Source organism: Blennius ocellaris (genome assembly GCF_963422515.1).
Source record: "Blennius ocellaris genome assembly, chromosome: 14".
Classification (NCBI taxonomy): Eukaryota; Metazoa; Chordata; class Actinopteri; order Blenniiformes; family Blenniidae; genus Blennius; species Blennius ocellaris.
In genome coordinates, this window is record NC_137663.1 from 13,845,028 (window position 1) to 13,866,200 (window position 21,173).

Below are 21,173 nucleotides of genomic sequence, written 5' to 3' on the forward strand. Positions count from 1 at the left end.
TGCTGATGAGAATAGCAGCACGTGAGTTGCATAGCATGCGAGTTGTTTCGCTTGAAAACGGTTGCTGACTGAAACTCGCAAATATAATTAGAAACAGTCCCTCCACTGTGGGGGATTGCCATCTTCATTCATACAAAACATACTCTTGATATTTCCATTACATTTTAAAATTGATGCTTTTGTCAAGCTTCGATGGAAATCAGTTCAGTGTCCTCAAAAGTCAAAGAACAGGACTGTGTGTGTGGGCGAGAAGGACTTTTGTAGCCGTGCCATGACAGTGAGATAGCAAGCAAATGACACAATGAGAAAACACGGAAATCAAAAGGGAAAACAAAAAGTGACAGTGGCAAATGGAACTGTCATTCTCTCTGATTTCCAGTGAAGCTCGCTGGAGTTTGTCAAATCATCTAAACATCATCTGAATACCCTTGTCCAATCAAAAGTGTATTAATAGCCAGCATAGCTGATTTGGTGCTGGCCAAGTGTGTTGCCCTCAGCTAAATTGTATCATATAAATGTTTGCCAAATGCGATTGCCTCTGCCAGGACTGCAGACTGGGTTGTTTTTGTTTTTTTTGGGGAACAATATGTGAATATGCACATGTATGCACTTGCTTATCATTAATGTAGATCTTCAAGTTTGCATGTTGTTTACTTGATGAATGTTACAATCAAACACATTTGAAAAGATGGTAAGACTGTAACATCAATTCATTTGTGTTTGTTATCTAAAGTGGCTCTTTTATCATTTTTAGGACTGATCACAACAACTGCAAGGAAACTGGACAGAGAGCAACAAGCAGAGCACTTTTTAGAGGTACAGTAAAACCTGGACAGTGTTCATAGGTTCATAATACTATAATTTATCCAGCCTTGCCACCTGCTACAGCCCACTATTAACAAAGACATGGTGGAGGACAACCCTGGCAGGCCCTCAAGGCTCCATAAACTGTGATGAATGGGCGTAGTTTTGGGCCCCAGGTTTAGAATTTTCTAAATGTAATCATTCATCATTGGTTATCTTCTCCACTCAGGATGAGAACAGGGAGGAGAGGAGATGCTCTGCCCAGCATTTGAAGTGCAGACACTGGGCATACAGATAGCTTTGTGATTACCATTTCTGTTGCTCCCTCCGCTCTGCATGCAGATGAACCTGATAATCACAGATTCTTGACTTTAGAGACATGAGCAAACTTCTATTTCCTCAGACTTTTACTACAACTTATTAAATGCTGTTGGATCTAAAAGCACTTTGCACTTCTGCAAAATGGAATGAAATAACCTGCAGTTGACCCACAGCATTGCTGCCTGGCCTTTTTGTTTTGTATTGTATTGTACTTTTGAATTGCCAATTGACTTGTAGGGACGTGTGCTGTTTTGTTTAACTCCAGGACTTTACAAGAGCCCAGTTTATGACAAGACAAAAACAGAAAAGGGTGTGTGAACACACTTAGACCTGTCACTGATGTTGACTATTCATGTCCAGTAAGACTTTCAAATTAGGGGTAGAGAAGTCTTTGTCATTACATCGTTCTGTCCTGTGATTTAAATAGGAATGCCAGTCCATGAAGGCCACCCACTGCTCTGCCTGCCAGCCGGTGCTGCCTATGTGTAATTAATAGTCTAGAGAGCAGTCGGGCTGGCAGCAATGATGTTCAGCCTTATCTGATCCAATTGATCAGCGATGAGACCTCTGCCTCTGCCTCCAGGGGATCGATAATACAAAGAGATTTCCCGTGAGCTCAGCCCCACGTGGCCCTGCTTTTCACTGTGGCAGGCATAGAGCGCGAGCAACACTTAGGGTGTCAATACATGCATGCATGCACTGATTATATCCCGGACACTCTGCTAATAGGTTAGCATGTCGTGTTTTCTCCTGTGCACTGCAAAAAGGCATTTTCCTCTGCAATAGTCAACTGCTAATACCTACAGTTTTGTGTGTATACACATGTGCTTGTATGTTTTCCCAAGGTGACAGTAATAGACGGCCCTGTGACAACCCGCCAGTCCACTGTGTGGGTCATAGTTCACATCGAGGATGAAAACGACAACATGCCTACATTCCCAGAGGTCACTTACCGCATCAGCTTGCCCGAACGAGACCGTAACAAGCGCGGTGAACCTGTCTACCGCGTCTTTGCTTATGACCGTGACTTTGGAGCCAACGGCAATATCACCTATAGCATTATAGATGGTAATGAGGATGAAAAGTTCAGCATTGATCCCAGGACCGCTATCGTGTCATCAAAGAAAATGGTGTCAGCGGGCAGCTATGACACCCTCACTGTGAGTTTCATATGAACATGCATGTACTCTGTTTTAATGAAGGTCATTTTTAGATGCTGTTTGATCCAGACTTGTCTCATAATATACATCAAACAAAGCACTCGTTTGCAACATAGCAAACATGTCAATTGGCCGTCTGAATTAGAAACTACAAATCAGCTTTCTTGAAAAAAAGACTATGATCTTTTATGGGAGAGATGTTCCTTCGTGCTACATTTTCGATTCCTTCTATTGCAGTCATTTTTCCGTTGCTCTTTTTCGCCAGGCACAGGCCCAGATATTTGAGCTTGCACATTTCCCCGTGGCCAAAAAATTCCGTCATGCCAATGTGGGAGGAGACGAATGCCACAGTTATGTTTACATTGCATTGGGTGCCACGCTGCATTTATGTTCTGGCATCAAACAAAGCTCATGTTTCCCTCTCGCAAACTTTTACCCCAAACATGAGCACAAATTGAAGTATTGGTGAGCAATTCTTCTCACATTCCTGTTACAAATGCACTGCACTCGCTTAATTTTATACGCTTATCTAATGGAACCGCCCATTCAGCATCAGATCCATTTGCTTGTTTGTTTGTTTTTAGTTATGTGGAAAAGCTCATAGTTCAATTGCAAAAGCAGCATCCTCCAATTACATGGACAACGAACACACCAATCTTCTCCTCTCTAATTGCGTTTTCTTGTTTGCAACATACCATTTGTCTCCAGGCAAATATTGTACTTTTGACTTACGGATTTTGGTTTTCATCATTACAAACAGAAAAATCAAACATCCATGAGTTTAAATAGTAACTGTTGGTGTGACATTTTGAGGTTGGAAAAATGTGCTTTCAGTTGAGTTACTGCAGCTGAAGTGTAGCTGTAGCCGATGTGCCATAGTGTTCGTGTAGAGGAGATCAGGATTGATCCTCACAATCTGTGAAGTGGAAGGAGTGGAATTCTAATACCACAATGTTTGCTCAGCATGAATACATACATACTAACACTAGATCAAGCCGTATGTGATAAATCCTCCTTCAGCCATGCAGGCTCCTGGATGTATCTGCTTAATGTCTTGTTTCTCAATGTTGTTTTTTCTCTCGCTCTCTCTCTCAGATAAAAGCAGAGGACAGCGGTGATCCCCCATTATGGTCAACCGTCAAACTCCACGTCGAATGGATTCGTAAACCTGTCCCTTCCCCACTGCCCTTAGTGTTTACTCAGAGGTACTACAACTTCTCAATTTCAGAGACCGCCGTGGTCGCTCAGCCTGTGGGAGTTGTGGCTGTCAGCCAGTCAAGCACACCTGTCTGGTTCAATATCATTGGTAAGAATTATTTATCATACGAACATGACACAGGTCAGTGCATATAAAAGATTATGGAAATATTCATAAGCTGTATGTGAATAGATAAATCATTCAATTTATGCACACTTGATGTAGGAGGTGGTCACATTAATTAGAATTTCCCTTCAGGGATGAATAAACTATTTTTAACTTCATGAAATGTGCCTGCCAAGGCACTGGAATTGTTATTGATTGTTTCATGTTGGTTACACTTTGTCAGTTTTGAGTAAACTACAGGTTGTGGGAGTTTTACACAAACTGAAAAAAAATTTTTTTTTCCTTGACAGCATAATTAGTGATGGTCTCAATATTAATTACTGCTCATCAGTTTTATTAACATGTTTGTGTGAAGCTTCATATGCATGTAGGTTGAGTCTTTTTTAGAAACACGGGTCATGCAGACAGATGTGAAAAAAAAAATGCAGATTTTGCAGATTTTGTCCTTTTCCACTTTTACAGCTGATTTCAGCAGAAACATTGTACAGGACAAGGGGATTATTATTTCATATATTTTCTTCACATAAAGTAAAAGTATAGGGATAGTTATCTTTTCTTTGAAACTTCAAGAACTGGACTTTCTTAGCCAATCACCCACACTATGCAAATGTATTCTGATGAAAAGTCCATTTACATTATGTAATGACACACCAAAATGTGAAAGAAGTCTAGGGGTCAACTCTGTGGAGCAGTATATAGATGACTCAGACCTTTGATCAGAGGAACAGCTTCACTTAATAAATATGGATAATTTCTTTTTGGTTTTTCTCTCTCTTTTATTCTCTCATTAAGGCGGACGTCTCGCCAGAGAAATGTTCTACATCCCCCAGAACGCGTGTGGAAGGAACTGTTCACTTGACACAGGTCTGGTCTGAGATCATTTTATTCACGCCCTTTCCTCAATTGCCCCTGGTTTAGGGAAGTTCAGGAAATTCAGGAAATGTAGCACATAGTGCCGTGACCTTGTTTAGCCAGAGGCAGTATTGATTGATCTGAGTTTGAAAAAGGATTCTCACATACTGTAGCTCCACACAAACAGCGCTGGTTTGTTATCTCTGCCCAGGCAGCAGAGGTTTATGTCATTAGTTAAGCTACAATGCTGTACAAACTAAACGTGGATGGGCTGTGATACAGTCTGCCTCCAACTGTAATGTTCCAACTTCTGAGAGACTTTTTTTCAGATGAAAGCACATTTTTGAAAAACACCTGATTTTGTTTTGATGTTAAGGCAACAGTTAAACATTTTTGATAACACTTTAAGCGGTGAAAATCTTTAGTTCAATAACAGCAAAATGCTGAGAATAGTGAAAGCTATCACTGTCATCACAGACTTGCAGACTCTTTGATTTTAGAAAGCTGCGTAAAGTTTTAGCACATTGTTTAGCCCATCACTTTTGTGAGATGCCTGCTCCTTGGAATGTTGATGATGTTCATAACTGTTGGATGGGTACATAAACAACTTCGTTAATGAGTTCACCTATAAAGTTAATGACTACATTAACTTCTCCGAAGCAGCTGAAAAGATTATTCCAAGTGCAACTTGTTCACATTCATGACAGTAAAAAACTAAATATATACTTGATTAGAATTTGAATAATTTGTTCTCAACAGTTTTACAATGCATAGTATACATATCTTGAAAAATCTGACAAAATATGACACAAATAATTGAGGTGTCCAACTCATTAAAATTGGTCAATAGCACTACAATTGAGCCAAATCGCCTCCTCATATTTGTGCAAAGTCGTAAATCAGGCCTGTCATCTGCTGACAACAATCACGGTTGTTGATTTATGACCAGACAAAGTATAATTAATATATTTTTTTATAATCTGTACAGCCATTCCAATTAGATATATTTATCTGTCGTTTTCCGTAAAATACTGAGGCTACAAAAATGTGATGCACGAACAATCCCCCGACAAAAGTGACAATCAGATAAGAATACGAAAGATAATATTTTTTTAAGAGACCACATTCTGTGATTTTATTTCCCTCTAAAGCTATGAGATTGTTCCCGTGTAGTGTAATATTGACTGGCCTCATCATCAAAAAAAAGAAAACAAAAAAGTGTGAGTCCCTGTGGTTTGCTCCCACTCAACACGCATCAGTGCTCCTGTGAAAAATGCCCAATCAGTATTCATATGCTGAGGGGAGCTCAAGCTCCCAAGTATCTCGAGAGAGAAGCTGGAATGAGACGGAGGATGGCACGGAATACCTAACACATATCAATCCGCTCCCTCACTTTAATCAAACATTAAGCCTCTAAACTAAACTGTACACTCACCGCCCGTGGAAAAGACCCCGCTGCAGGTTTTTGATCTCTGAGATGGGTTGTGTTTTGGAGTGATAAGACAGATGTTTGTGTGGCTGTTAACAGCTCTCAGGCTGCCAAGTGGGCCCCAGTGCTACATCGCATTGCATTTCAGTTCATTTTATTTCACAGACCCTCCAGCTCCAGACGGAGGCACCTGGCCAAAACAATTACACAGTAATAACTTAGAGCACCTGAGTTTAGAACGCTTTGTGAATACTAAACGACCGATGGTTTGTGTGTGCACGATTCCAGGGAGCTTTGACATGCAGTTTGACCTTCAAGTGGGGGTGGGGACTCTAGTTGTGGCCAAGCCCCTGGATGCAGAGGTGCAATCTGTGTACAACATGACGATACAAGTGACAGATGGGACCAACTTTGCCTCAGCGCAGGTACACAGAGGTTTGATTTGTTATGCACGGGCACTGTCTCTTATACACTCAAGACTCGCATCAAATTAAATTATTGTTAGTTCTTTCCTCGGGGAGCTGTCTACACTCAATGTTCCTTCCTACGCTTGAACTCCCTTTTTCTGAAATCATCTCTTGCTGACTATGAAATCTGCTTTTTGTTGCTCTGTCTCTTACATTCCCCCTGCACCTCTTGTCTTGGCTGGCCGAGTAGGCCTTTCTTGTGAGGAATCCCCCTTGATAATAGTGGATTATGGGGTTTACTGTGTGAATATAAAGGTCAAATATTTGTATAAACACTAAAACTGCTTATATTCGTCTTGAACAACAAACTGTCTAGCTTCGAGAGTATCATAGGCATGAATAGTGTTTTATTGGTATCCTCACCGAGCAAATAAAACATTCAGGTGGGAGTTTTCCCTCTGCACTAGATCAGTCACAGAAAATAATTATGCACTAGATCCCCAATGTCAAGGGATATTGTACTGTGTACAGCTCTTGTTTGGACTTTTTCTTGCTGACTTTGCAGCTTTCTTAATCTGTGTGTTTGCTCAGGTGTTTATCCGAATACAGGACAGCAATGACAACCCTCCAGTTTTCTCGCAGCCAGCATATGATGTCAGTGTCTCTGAGGATGTGCCCGTCGACATGGAGCTGCTGCGGGTCAGAGCCGCAGACATGGATGAACGTGCTCGCTTGAGTTTCTCCATCTATGGCAGTGTAGACCCGGCCAGCATGAGACTGTTCAGGGTCAATCCTGGCACTGGAGTTGTCTACACTGCTGACCGACTGGACTATGAGGCCAGAACACAGCACATCCTCACTATCATGGTGAGATGGGAGAGAACTCAGTTTCTATGTGTGTGTGCTGGCAGTCTCTGTGAATCTTTATGGGCACTCCTCTGTGTGCATGTGTGTGTCCCTATGCTCTTTACTAAATGATCTTCATCTTGGCAACTGTGTCTGCCTTACTTAATTTGAGCTGATTTGGTTCATTTAATGTCTCCTACAGCTCTATCCATATTCATTTTTCATTTTGTCCGATGTTGCCCCAGGTCAAGGATCAGGAGTTTCCATTTAATCGTGACCTGGCACGTATCCTAGTGGCAGTGGAGGACTCCAATGATAACATCCCCTACTTCACGAGCACCATATATGATGCTATAGCTTATGAAACGTCTGCTGTGGGCACTTCTGTGCTGCAAGTGACAGCGTTAGACAAAGACAATGGCATTAATGGGCAACTCACCTACACAATGGAAGCAGGTGTGGTGCTGAAATATATTACAAATGTTCATTGTGTGGGTGTTTGTTATATCCAAAAGATAAGGGATATTGACTTGGAGTGCTGATAACATTTCTGTACTTTCAGGAAACAGCGGTGGCGTATTTAGCATTGATAATGCAACAGGCCTTATCTTCATTGCCAAGGACCTGGACCCCACCTTGGTGGGATTTTACACCCTCACCGTGCGCGTATCAGACAGCGGATTTCCTCCACTAATGGCCACAGCTTCAGTTCGGATATCCTTGATGCTCTCTGACTTCTCTAAGCCCAAATTCTCTCAGAAGGAGTATCAAGCTGAGGTGAGGAGAGTGAATACTGACTAAAAGATTGGATACATGGGAGGGCGGGCTAGCTACCACCTTCGAGTCTGTCTTTAGGGAGAGAGCAGCAATAAAGACATACTTGAAGGGGGCAGACATAGATGGATGGTTAACTTCTTGACAGATGTGCAGGTGATAAATATGTTAAATTAAAATTTGAGGGCATAACTCAGTGAAGTGCCTCAAATCTTTCTCGATGGTGTCATTTTTGTTCTTCATTTCAGATAATGGAGGACAGCAAGATTGGAACACATGTGACAACCGTTAGTGCTCTCAGCCGCTCTGCCCTTATTTATGATATTACCAGAGGCAATGAGGAGCACTGCTTCTTCATCAACCATCACACCGGTGTCATCATGACACGCAAACTGCTCGACTTTGAGGTTTGTTTAATGGTTTAAATGTGTATGTTTGTAACATTTGCCATAGTTAAGTGTTTGGCTATTTGCTGGAGGTCACAGGTAGGTTTTCCCTCCCTCTGCTTTTTACCACAGGGTGGGGATAAAATGTATCATCATGCATTGTGATTAAAGCTACTTCACCAGCAGACTGAAAAGGTCAAACAAATATCTTTAATTCTGAGAAAAGCAGAGCTGTTACCTCTCATGCATTAAGAACTACACTCTCGCAATTAACATTTCACTCACATTCACGCTGCTTACTGCCTCACACCAAGTAGTGACTTTTGGCTGAATACAAGATATCCTGGGGTTTCAAAAGAAAGAATTGTTGTTTTTTTTAACAGCTGATCCATAACAAGTAAATAGCGTTTGTTGATGGATGACGGCTTTGAAAGTATAAACTTTTCTCTTCTTGCACTTTTATTTGGTCAACATTTCATCAATATATTTATCCCAATAATTGTTCACTTAAACATTTGAATTTCAAAGAATTGTGTGTAATACTTTATGAAATTAATGTTATGTTTACCCTTTCTGTCCTTTCTGACTGTGATTATGAGAAAAATCATACAATTATGATGCAATTAGGAATTATTACAGATAATACTGCATATTCAGGAACTGGAGATATTTACATAGTTCTCTGGAGGCCTATGTCATATCCTAAATTTATTGTATACCATAGTATTGATCCAAATACACATTTGGACTAAAGCATGCAGTGTTTGGATCAAACAGACCTTCAACCGAGCTCTTTCTCCAATTTCACAGTATCTAACATTAAGTTTGTTTGCATGAAATCACAAACTCAGATTGTCTAAATCGATTAAAATACATAGAAACAAATTAGTCAAGTTTCAGAAAAATGCTTTAATATTGGTACTTACAGTAGTATCACACTTCGTATACAGTTTAATGATAAACAAGATGTATATTTCAGATTGTCTTTTGTTTTTTTACAGAAGTTTATGCACATTATGCTTTAAAGCACTTGGGATCATTGGTTTCTCTGTTTTGGCAGCAAACAACATCCTACTTTCTGGTGGTGCATGCCCTGAGTATGGCTGGAGCGGAGACCAGCATCACAGTGATTGTCCAAGTGGGTGATGTTAATGACAACCCGCCTGTATTCCAGCAAATCAGGTACCAATGCTGTTTGAGCTTACAGCAGCAGGATATTAGATATCAATAACGTGCTGTACTAGTTGTGTTTGCTGTCAATAAGTTAGAATCGTGGATCGACAATGCCTTTTCTCCCCATCAGGTACGTGGGTGCAGTTAGTGAAGCTGCTCCAGTCAACAGTGTGGTCCTTGGAGAGGATGGCAACCCTTTGGTCATCCAGGCAACTGATAAAGACCGCCATCACAATGCCCTTTTGGTGTTCCAGATCATAGATGAGACGGCTCGCATGTTTTTCAATGTGGACTCCGGGACAGGGTCGATTCGGTAGGCAACGTCACACCTGATCATATGCACCTGCTTATCAACTAATATGTAATGGCCGTGTAAATGCTTCCCAAATTTCAGAACGATAGCGAATCTAGACTACGAAACTTTCTCCGAGTTCCTGTTCCGAGTTCACGTCCGAGACAGTGGCCAGCCTCCTCAAACTGCAGACAGTCCAGCAGAAGTGGTTATAAAAGTGAGCAAATGACATACCTATGATTCAGCTTTCACAGCTTCATAAATCATTTCTGACTCACTTTGACTCTCGTGTTATTGTAGTTATTTTTATAAACATTATTTTCACTCAGTGTCTCCCGCTTCTTTCACTACTTCGCTTTCTGTCTTAGGTGATCAACATCAATGATTCACCCCCAAAGTTCCTTCAGGACACTTATGAGACGGTGCTCCTGCTGCCGACATACATTGGAGTTGAGGTGCTTCGGGTTGAGGCCTTCGACCCTGACATGTCCTCTGACCCCAACCTGAACCCTGACAAATCTATCCCATCACAGCTTGTTTACTCTCTAGTGGACACCAATGTGGAGTACTTTGCAGTGGAGCGCCACACTGGAGTTGTGACGGTCATCAATCAAAGTCTGAGTAAAGACCGTTATCGCTTTAATGTGAAGGTAAGCCATTGGACTTAACGTATCCTTAAAATCTAGTCTTTGTGTTCTGGTACCATATTAGATAACAAGCGTACAGTTGACTTCAGCTCACTTATGTAACAATAATTTTCACAGGGAGGTCAGAGCACTGGGTCAGCAGCAGAGCTGCACACCCCAGTGTCTTAACGCTGTGTACTGCAGCTTCATGATGCAGGGCTTTACGACTCAGATCTTTATGTCCCAATGTCCAAGAAACGCATGGGGTTATATATTCAACATCTGACCATAATAAAACTCCTGTCTTAATTACATTAGCTACATCTGGGTCATCTGTGATGAATGATACAACACAAGCATCATAATTCTTTTTTTTTTTTTTTTTTTTTTAAGGTCCGGGATGGACGTTATTCCAGCATGGCATCAGTCACAGTGCTTGTCCGAGAAGCCATAGAAAGTGGCTTTCTCTTCACTTTCCCAATCTACTCAGCCTCCATCCCGGAGAACGCACCCAATGTCACTTTGGTGACTGTTGTAAACACTGTTGGTCACCGCCTCAACGAGCCGCTGAAGTACACTCTGCTGAACCCCGGTGGACGCTTTACCATTCGGCCCACATGTGGAGTGGTGCTCACCACCGGTGTGCCATTTGACCGAGAGGAGAGGGAGAGTTATGACCTGGTGGTGGAGGTCAGCAGAGAAGATGAGATACTGAGGGTGGCCAGGGTGATAGTGCAAGTACAGGTGGGTGGAAGAACTGTCTCTGTGTATCAATATGTGTCAGCATTTGTCTGTTTGTCTGCTCCACATTGACGATGGTTGGAGATGCTGCCTTGTTTGATTTTTACATGCATTTTTTGACTCAATTTGTCAAATATAGTGCACAATGTTTTTTTTTCTATGAATCAACGATGTCTTTCTATCATAAGACTGTATGTAATGTGAAACCTCTGGAGTCACAAACATAGTATTGCTGTTTTAGAGACTACAATATGTTAGTTTAATAGTTTTTATAAAATTGTCGAAATCTGGCATTACCTAAATCTCGGCTGGACCATTTTTACTGGCATAATTTTTTTTTTTTAATTGATAGGTTCATCTTATTGCAGCTCTTAAAGTTACAGTCAAATGGATTTGTTTGTTTGTAATATTTGATGGAAATGACTTAAATGTGAAGTTGTGTCCAGCAAAATATCAATATTTATTTGAAAGCTGGATTCATAAATATAGTTGAGATTCAATTCAGTGTAACTTCTTGGATAGAGGCAATGACCAAGAATAGATTATCAAACTGCCAACCAGAGGCTGAAAGGGCTGAGCTTGTTTTATTTTTTTTTCAATGAAAGCAGTTGGTTTACTGTCATGTGCTTTAGATGTGGTACTATTGGATCTTCAAGGACTACTGTAGATGCAATAATGCAGATGCCAGTTTTCTAGTGATGTTTTAGTTTGTAACTAATATCAGTCTTATTTAAACAAATGCTAGCAAATAGTGCTTTATTACTATATATTAACATATGCCAACAGCTATCAAAAAAACTGGAATCGCCCCAAACTAATTGCACCAAAATTACATTTATGATTATGATAAGGTAAAAATAACCTGAGGTTAACTAAACACTTGTTCAAGCAAAACATTTATTCAGGCACCTTGTGAAATTGTCACTTGACAGAAGAGATTGTCAGCAAAAAGAGAAGGGCATATCACAGTTTAGAGGCACCATCACCGTGGGTTTTCAAAAGGGCCCACGGGACGAATAATAGCTTTAGATCAGCAGACCTGAGTGCACAAAGTGTGTAAGGAGGGAGGAGAACGGGAATTTACTGGCGTATCAGGCCACGTAAGGCTCTGAACGTCACCACCAGAATTTTAATGCAAGTCTGGAGTGAAAGCCGATGAAAGGAGGATAAAACTGGTGCGAGAACTTAAACTGTGAGCACTTGAAAGCTGAGCCGCTGCCTTCTGAACAGTTTGGAGATGGTTCATGGAAGCCTCATATATAAAAGATAAAACAAGTATTACAGGCGTGTGGATGAGTGCACAGAAAAGTAAAGATAATTATCTCCACAGACACACACACACACACACACACACACACACACACACACACACACACACACACACACACACACACACATATATATATATATATATATATATATATATATATGGAAGATGAAATGTATTATTACTGTGAGCAAATTAGTTTGAGTGAAAGCTGATTACAAGTGTTTTAATTAACCAGAGAGTTACGTTTTCATACCACGAGGAAGAGAAGGCAGCTGGGTCTGTACAAATTGGTGCACAGGGGACTACAATTGTGAAGTTTGACCTAGAAACATTGTTCTCCATAACTGTTTTCACTCCTGCTTCACACATTAAGTCATATGACAGTCAGTTGTGAGTGTTTTCACAACGACCCTATTGTGTTCTGTGAACTGCCTTCGTCTAGGTAGAGGACATAAACGACAACGCTCCCAAGTTCGTGAACCTCCCATACTATGCAGTAGTGCAGGTGGAAGCCGAGCCAGGTTCTGCGATTTTTAGGGTTTCAGCCACTGACAAAGACTTTGGTTTGAATGGAGAAGTGACTTACAGCCTGAAGGAGCAGCACAGGAACTTTCAGGTGAGAGTTGCATCCGTATTGCTAACATTTTTTTTTTAAAGTCTATATTATTTATTGGGTTTAAACATTTATTGATTTGTACTTTGAAGTATTACACTGCTGTTCCAATTTCCTTTGTAAATGAATTGCAGGTGAACCCAGTGACAGGGGAGCTGAGCTTAAAAAGAGCCTTCGAAGCAGACTTGTCCACTGCGGAGTATACAGTGACCCTCATGGCCACTGACGGCGGCTTCCCACCTCTGTCCAGTGAGGTGGAGCTTCCCATTACCGTAGTGAACAAAGCCATGCCGGTGTTCGACAAGCCCTTCTACGGTGTCACTGTCAAAGAGGATGTGCCTGTTTCCACATCTGTGCTCTGTATCAATGCCAGCAGTCCAGAGGGCCAGAGTGTCATCTTCACCATCACAGATGGAGATCCTTCTCTGCAGTTCGACATTGGCTTTGACACAGGAATCATCAGTGTGGTTTACCCGTTAGACTATGAGACCACGCAGTACTATCGCCTAACGGTGAAGGCTACAGATACACTGACCGGAGCAAAGTCGGAGGTCGACGTGGACATTGTGATGCTGGATGTGAATGACAACCCGCCACTCTTTCAGAATACTTCATACTCCACTGTGCTGCCCGAGAACTCCATGATTGGAACAGCTGTGTTACAGGTGTGTGTGTGTGTGTGTGTGTGTCTGTCTGTCTGTCTGTCTGTCTGTCTGTCTGTCTGTCTGTCTGTCTGTCTGTGTGTATCTGTATGCATATGGTTATCCAGTCAGTCCAATGTGTACCCCCGCCTTGAATGAATGTTTACACATAAGGCTCAACTCAGAAGTGCTATAGAAAGATTTTCAATGTCAAATTCTATATTTATATGATAGAGTGACATTTCCCGAGAAATTTCCCAGTGGACACTCTTGACCTTTAAGAGGTGTTGCTGTTACACAAAGGAATCCATTTGCAGTGAGTTCCAACAGGGAAAAAAACATTACTGAACTTACTCATTTAGTTTACTATATATGGATCAGATCGGGCAAAGGCATGCTGCAGATTTCTGGAACATCATCATTCATTAATCATACCTTAATGGTTGCATTTTGTTGTTGCACTGCAAAAACAGTTAATCTGACGAGGACCTAAATAGTGCCTCCTCTTCATTAGCCTTAATATTAGTCTTTTTCCCAAAATATGAATGAGCTCGTATCTTCCAAACTAGTTCCCTGCTATTTAAAAAGTGCTGTGCTGCAGCAGAATCATAATACTGAATGTTGAACAGTTTTCGAATGCAGTATTAGTAGTTTTTATGTGCCCAGAGTTTCAGTAAAACTTTAGAACTTTATTTACTTTTTCCTCTCAGCCTCAGTGATGGTCTTGTCACGTTACAGCATGCCACGCTAAACAAATTCGACTTTATCTTGAATAATGTATAAGATAGTACAAAATGTAATGTTGCTCTCCCTGTAGGTGTTCGCACAGGACCAAGACTCAGACAAAAATGCTATGGTGAACTACCAGATCCTATCTGACATCTACAACAGCACCGACTACTTCAGCATCGACACCAACAGCGGGCTGGTATTCACGGCACGTCTGCTTGACTACGAGCTCATCCAGCGCTACAACTTCATTGTGAGAGCGGCGGACAGTGGAGACCCTGCCCTTAGCAGTGATGTCAGTGTCACTGTGACTGTAACTGACACAAATGACAACCCACCTAATTTCAGCCAAGCGGTGTATGAGGCCTTTGTCAGTGAGCTTGCTCCGAGAGGACACTTTGTGACTTGTGTTCAGGCGTCCGATGCAGACATCTGTGACGCTCGCAGGCTGAGGTAGGAAAAACAGCCAACACACTTTTCAATTGTGTGTTTTTTCTGTTATGTTGTCTAACAGCAGATGACTAAAGTTTGACATTGCTGAACTTTGGAGCAAACTTTTAATATATGTAAGAAATAACAATATTTACCAGGTGAAGTTTTTGTGTTTCGATTTAAAAGTTCTTTTTTTTTATCCCTTATTTTTCATCATTTCCTTTCTTCGCAAACCAAGTAAATGCTTGTAATTCCTGCATTTACTAAGGATTACTTTATGCATCATGCACAACATTGTACTCTTTCGTGCCTCCAGGTACAGTGTTCTCTCAGGGAATGAGAAAATGACATTTTTGATGGAGCCAGATACAGGGGTGCTACGTCTATCTAACAAGAGGAGACAAGGCATGAAACTGGCGTATCAGCTCAATGTGTCCGTGTCAGATGGAGTCTTCACTAACACTGCACAGGTGAGGAAACTTTCTGGCAGTTACAATTGAGCTCCGTCAAGTGACTTGCTCTTTTCTGATCCTCTGTGGTGTTTATACACAGAGAGCTGAACGACCTTCTTTAGCTTCCCCTCACTTCGATTTATTACAGCAGTCACAGCTGTCCTGTATAGCTGCTGCCGCTTCTTACTGGCTACCGAGCTGCTCCTTGGTTGGAGGTTAATGTCGTGCCGTATCAGATTTACTATGAGGATGAGCTGCCAAGTGCAAAAAATGCTCACATCTGTCTCTTAGTGGTAATTACTAGTAGGACACTTTGGGACATTTTTTGGCTCTCCTATCGCACATTACCTATAAGCAGTAACATGTCCTTTCAATTCTCTTCCACATGTAAACACGGCTTATGTTCACTGCAGTCTGTGAAGGCCACACAAATATGCAGAACAAGACTTTCATTCATAATTGGGAACCATTTGTTCATCAGCCTGAAACACTTACTATTTCTCTGATTGCCATATTGGTTTGATCATGTTTGTACAATCAACGTCAGCAGACGGTGACGGATTGACCGTGACGTTGTGATTCACAGGTCATCGTACGTGTCTTGGGAGCTAACCTGTACAGTCCAGTTTTCAGCCAGAGGTTTTATCTGGCTGAGGTCGAGGAAAATTCTCCCCCTGGGTCAAAGGTCATTCAGGTATTTTAATTCTTTGACAATTTGTAAGCTATCCATTGTGATTTTAAAGGGTAATCAAGGAGTTATGGTTTAGACCCTTGAAATTAGCCAAATTGTTCTTGATTTATTTAGTTCATTTTGGGATTTTCACTGCATTTTTCTATGCAAATTTCCAGGTCCGTGCAACAGATGAGGACTCTGGGCTGTATGGCCAGATCACCTACTCCTTCATCAATGACCTCGGGAAAAGTCAGTTTGCTATAGATGCAGATGGGGTCATATCCACGCTGCAAAAACTGGACAGAGAAAATCCTCTCAACAAGGACATGGTGCTGACTGTTATGGCCTTGGATGGTGGAGGTAGTGACCAGACTCACTCAAAACTAGTTTTCTGACAAAAGCTTCAGATCAGCTAATATGATCTTTCAAGCTACAGCATCAGACAACCTTAACGTATGCAGGATCACATTTCTGACAAATTTATTGTAGATGTCACATAAAATATGAACCCACACTCCTGAAGATTTATAAATCCATTACAAGTGTTTTCACATTTCATTATCCAGAATAGCTTACAATGAATGCAACAGTGAAATGATTTTCTGTATAATAAATGTTGGTTGAATTTCAAAAGGTTATCCTAATTTTCTAGGCCGAGCCTCATTCTGCACAGTGCGAGTGGTTCTCGCTGACGAGAATGACAATGCTCCTCAGTTCAGAGCAGTGGAATACCGCATGAGCATTAAAGCAAATGTTGCCAAAGGTTCTCTGGTCACACAAATTCAGGCCACTGACCCTGACGCCAGCTCTAATGGAAGGATCACCTACTCCCTTTATAGTGAAGCACGCCTTTCACTGGTTGATGTCCTGGAGGTTAGTACATGTCACTCTTCATTCTCTCCCTCTCCCGGTCATGAATTAATTCGGTCATTATGAAATCAAAATATTAAAATATAACCAGAAAATCCATGTGTTTAAACATCATTAAAGCACAGCATTCGTGCAGTTAGCCTAATTTTTTAATAAGATGTATTTTCAATTAGCACTCATCCCCATTTTAGAGCATACACAGCCATCTGTTCAGTGTAGATTATAGATTTCTAGTCATTGAACTAAAAATGCTACATTAATCATTTTTTAGAACATAATTAAAATGAAATCAAGCACGGAAAAGATCCCTGCTGTGGGATTAAATGGTTTTTGGTTGCGTGTGTGTGTGTGTCTATATATATATATATATATATATATATATATATATATATATATAATTGCTCAATTTGCAAAAATACATAGAACAAAATTAATGATGAAAATGTATTAACTAATGATTGTTCTTGTACACAGATCGAATCTGATTTAATTGGTTCTGTTATTGGTGTTGTTGTTTTGCTGGTGACAGGTCGAGCCAGACAGTGGCTGGATGATGACTAAAAGCGCAGTGGATCACCTCCAGGGCACCGTGCTGTCCTTCTTTGTCAAGGCCACTGATGGAGGCTCCCCACCCAAACACTCGCTGGTGTCAGCCTTCATACATGTTGTCCCACCGGATGCATTTGTCCCCTCGTTCAGCCAGCCTCAGTACTCCTTCACCATCCCCGAGGACACCGCTGTGGGAACAGCCCTGGGCTCTGTGTACATGGGTCCAGGACAGACCGGGTTCTTCACTGTGGTCGGAGGAGAGACGGTCGACAGCAACAAGGACGGGACCTTCCTGGTGGAGAGGGAGACGGGTCTGATCCGCCTGGTGAAGCCGCTGGACTATGAAGAGGTCAACATTTTCCGCTTCAAGGTTGCAGCAACAACAAGAAGAGACCTGATCGAGTCTGTCTCCACTGTGGACCTGGAGGTTAAGGTTGGTGGCACAATATTCAGCAAAGCCTCCAGTTTGTTTACTTTTCTCATTTGAAGCGAATTCACTGTTTGAAACAAATGTTATATGGAATGAAAAATAAAACTGGCAGAAACCAAAGGTAATCTGATGTTTGGAGGGGGACTCCTTTTTGAATAGCGGTGCATAGCATCAGCAAATAAACTGAACACACTGTGCGTTGCATTTTATGGTTCTAAAGCATAACAGAAAATTCGGTCACAAACAAATTTATATTTGAAATTGCGCTATCAAAACAAATTGCACAAATGACTTGCAATTCTAATAAATCATTTTGTTATTTACACATGGGAACAAACAAGATATTAGATACTAAAAGGAAGAAAGATATTTTATTATAATTTTTCTGCATCTAAAAAATGTTGGGACAGTTCCATGTTTATTCTAGTGTAGCACCCCCACTTGTTATAACAATCTCTGAACGTCTTAAAATCGAGGAGACCAGTAGCTGTAGTTTTGAGAGAAGAATGTTGTCTCATTCTTGTCTGATGTGGGAAGGCATCTGGGTCTTCTTTGTGGTGTTTTTGTTTCAAGATTAACCCGTTTTATTCTACTGAGGAGCCACACTTTTGTGATGGATGCAGTATGTATTTGAGGAACTTTTTTTGCTGAGTCTGCAAAGCTTCACTTAAAAGATACATTTGAATAGGAGCATATAATACTCTTTTCCAGCAGTGATAGTGCCTTTCCACATGCATAAGCTGCCAACTACGTCGGCAGTAATGCAAAGCACATATACAAACATAGAAACTGGGATTTTGAACACGTGTGCTGATAATCTGATGGGAGCTCGGCTTTTTAATCAGCAAGGACATCAGGGATTTCCTCCCAAAAATTCTAATTTTGCTCCATCCCACCCATCGTGGAGTTTGTTTTTGTCCCCATCCATTTTAATGAGCTTTGGCCCAGATGCAATGACACTGTGTTTGGAAGATGTTCACAAAAAGCATGGCATCTTCTTAAATGATGCAGCATCAATTTGTGGGTTGTCTTTGTTTACAGACAATGATTACTTGAAATGTTACTGAGTGCAGGAATGTGGCTGCTTATAATCAGGGAGTCAAACAAATTAATTGTCAGCTTTTGAAAATGCAAATACACTTGATGAAACTGGAATTAAATGTGTCCAGAAAGTAACTCAGGAGCATTTTATACTTTCACCTTAGCAGTGTTTCAAAACAGTATAGTTTTACTGGTAATTGAGTACAATTGTGGCAATGAACCAGTAGCTTTACTGAGTACAAATGTTCAGTACTCATTCTAACCTTGGTCATAATGCATTGTGGCCCGAGGCTTCAAAGATCACAAGTGTCTGATACTGACCCTCGGCGATGTCCACTAATGACAGACGTTTCTCTGGACCTTCTCAATCGTTTGATGATGTTATATGCTGATGGTTGGAATTTAAAAGGATTGGAAAGGTCAGATTGAGGACCATTTTGCAGATCAGAGCACCTTTGCATATCTTCTGAGAGAGCCTGCCTCTCTAAAATGCTCTTTATACCCAGTCACGTTTTTGATGCCTAATTGACCTAGTTTGTTGACATTTTTTTCAGAAATCTTCAAAACAAGCTTATGGTTTTGCAGCAACAATCACAGGGTGACATTGTTGGCGGTTCGATCCCTCCCTGTGTCCATGCGTCAAACTGTTCATGAGCAAGACAATCCAAGTTGCTCCAAATGTTTTTTGAGTGCAACTGGGCAAATTGATGCGAATGATCGATGTAAAGTGTATTGAGACTAATGAAGCAGTAGCTGAATGCACTATGGAAGGAAATGCTTTTTATCATTCTCTGTATTTGCAGCATTGGTGAAATTTGTATTTTTTTCATTTCGACCTTACTAATCAGAATCATTGACCATTGATTATTTTACAGATTTTAGATGTGAATGACAACAAGCCAGTGTTTGAGACTAACACCTATGTGGCCACAGTGATGGAGGGAATGCCGGAGGGGACCAGAGTGGTTCAAGTGCGTGCACTCGATCCAGATTGGGGCTCGAATGGACAGGTGAGAACTGCGATTTTTGGTAAATTTTTGTATTTGTTTTTTTTCAGTGATTCTCACCTAAAATAAGTTTTATTGTTTTGATTAGCTTTTACATGTTTTTCTCTTTAACGCAGGTAACCTACAGCCTTGGGCCACTACTCACCTACAACAGGGACTTGACCAAAGATGCAAGCTCCTCCACTGGCCCCATCACTTCGAGTTCAGTCTTTGCCATCGACAGTAAAACGGGCTGGATCACCACAATGAGTCAGATGGACCACGAGGCCTGCTCCAGCTACAGCTTTGAAATAATGGCCTTTGATCTGGCTGAGATACAGCCTCTTTCCTCCACCACAGTCGTCACTATAACCGTGTCAGATGTTAACGACAACCCGCCACGGTTTGAGCGGGAGCTCTACCGAGGTGCGGTGAAGGAGAGCGATCCCCTCGGCGAGGTGGTGGCTGTCCTCAAGACCAAAGATCGAGACGGCACAGATCAAAACCGCCTGGTCAGCTTTTATATCACAGGTGAGGAAGTGGAGATATCGAGGACAATGTAATCCAGCACATTCTGCACTGAAGGAATTGTTCCTTATAGAGCAATATGAGGTTGTGTTGCATACAATTATTCTTTGTTCTAATGCAGTTGTATTACAAAAAGGTCAAAATTCAAATTAATTTCAGCTCAAATGTCAAACACAACTAACCTTTTAGTCTGATGCTTTCTGTTTATTTTGAAATCAGAGTGTGCGATATACTACTAAAACATTTCAAGCATGATCAAGCAATGTTGTTCATTCACTATGTTGTTGATGATGTTGTTAAATGCAACAAACCGAACTGTGTACTTGTGTTTTAAGAGTCCAGTATGAAATGAAATAGAGCTGAACTCTGAAAATCCCAAACAAGTAGGAGTGTTTTTAGAGACTCAATTTCCACCTTTAAGAGTACCGGTAGTAAAAGCATTGTGAGGCATTTCCAACAAAGCTCTCACCTTGCTAATGACTTTAATGCTTCCCATTCACATAACACCATCTGATAATGACCATAGATGATATGCTTTGGCCTTGTGTTGTGACATTTAAAAACACAGATTGAGCTAATTGAGGCATTGGTCAAAAAAGGTCAAACTTTGAAACTTTAAAAGGCTCTAGCTGCTGCTCCATCGCTCAGTTTGCACGTGCCTATCGATTGCTGCAAAGGGTATGTGCGTGTGTGTGTGCGTGCGTGCGTGCGTGCGTGTGTGTGTGCGTGCGTGCATGTTGAACGAGTTATTCTACTTTGCTCACAACTGCTACAACACATCCACTTCTCTTTTTACATTGCAGTTCAGTACTTTTAAATCTCAC

The 21,173-nt window shown here is 41.2% G+C and overlaps 1 protein-coding gene across 1 annotated transcript in view; it reads left to right on the forward strand.

Annotated features, from left to right (window-relative positions):
• fat3b (FAT atypical cadherin 3b) overlaps positions 1 to 21,173 on the forward strand; it is a gene marked incomplete at both ends in the record, with an annotated part of 65,564 nt that overhangs the window by 16,716 nt on the left and 27,675 nt on the right. The window contains 24 exons of the mRNA XM_080508781.1: positions 755 to 816; positions 1,971 to 2,285; positions 3,381 to 3,591; positions 4,402 to 4,473; positions 6,179 to 6,315; positions 6,889 to 7,164; positions 7,389 to 7,599; positions 7,706 to 7,920; positions 8,166 to 8,324; positions 9,364 to 9,485; positions 9,607 to 9,789; positions 9,871 to 9,985; positions 10,137 to 10,418; positions 10,788 to 11,138; positions 12,848 to 13,021; positions 13,153 to 13,683; positions 14,477 to 14,841; positions 15,137 to 15,290; positions 15,859 to 15,966; positions 16,122 to 16,305; positions 16,598 to 16,818; positions 17,345 to 17,797; positions 19,711 to 19,845; positions 19,959 to 20,352. Coding sequence (XP_080364907.1) covers positions 755 to 816; positions 1,971 to 2,285; positions 3,381 to 3,591; positions 4,402 to 4,473; positions 6,179 to 6,315; positions 6,889 to 7,164; positions 7,389 to 7,599; positions 7,706 to 7,920; positions 8,166 to 8,324; positions 9,364 to 9,485; positions 9,607 to 9,789; positions 9,871 to 9,985; positions 10,137 to 10,418; positions 10,788 to 11,138; positions 12,848 to 13,021; positions 13,153 to 13,683; positions 14,477 to 14,841; positions 15,137 to 15,290; positions 15,859 to 15,966; positions 16,122 to 16,305; positions 16,598 to 16,818; positions 17,345 to 17,797; positions 19,711 to 19,845; positions 19,959 to 20,352 — 5,430 coding nt within the window. The remainder of the gene's footprint in view (positions 1 to 754; positions 817 to 1,970; positions 2,286 to 3,380; positions 3,592 to 4,401; positions 4,474 to 6,178; positions 6,316 to 6,888; positions 7,165 to 7,388; positions 7,600 to 7,705; positions 7,921 to 8,165; positions 8,325 to 9,363; positions 9,486 to 9,606; positions 9,790 to 9,870; positions 9,986 to 10,136; positions 10,419 to 10,787; positions 11,139 to 12,847; positions 13,022 to 13,152; positions 13,684 to 14,476; positions 14,842 to 15,136; positions 15,291 to 15,858; positions 15,967 to 16,121; positions 16,306 to 16,597; positions 16,819 to 17,344; positions 17,798 to 19,710; positions 19,846 to 19,958; positions 20,353 to 21,173) is intronic.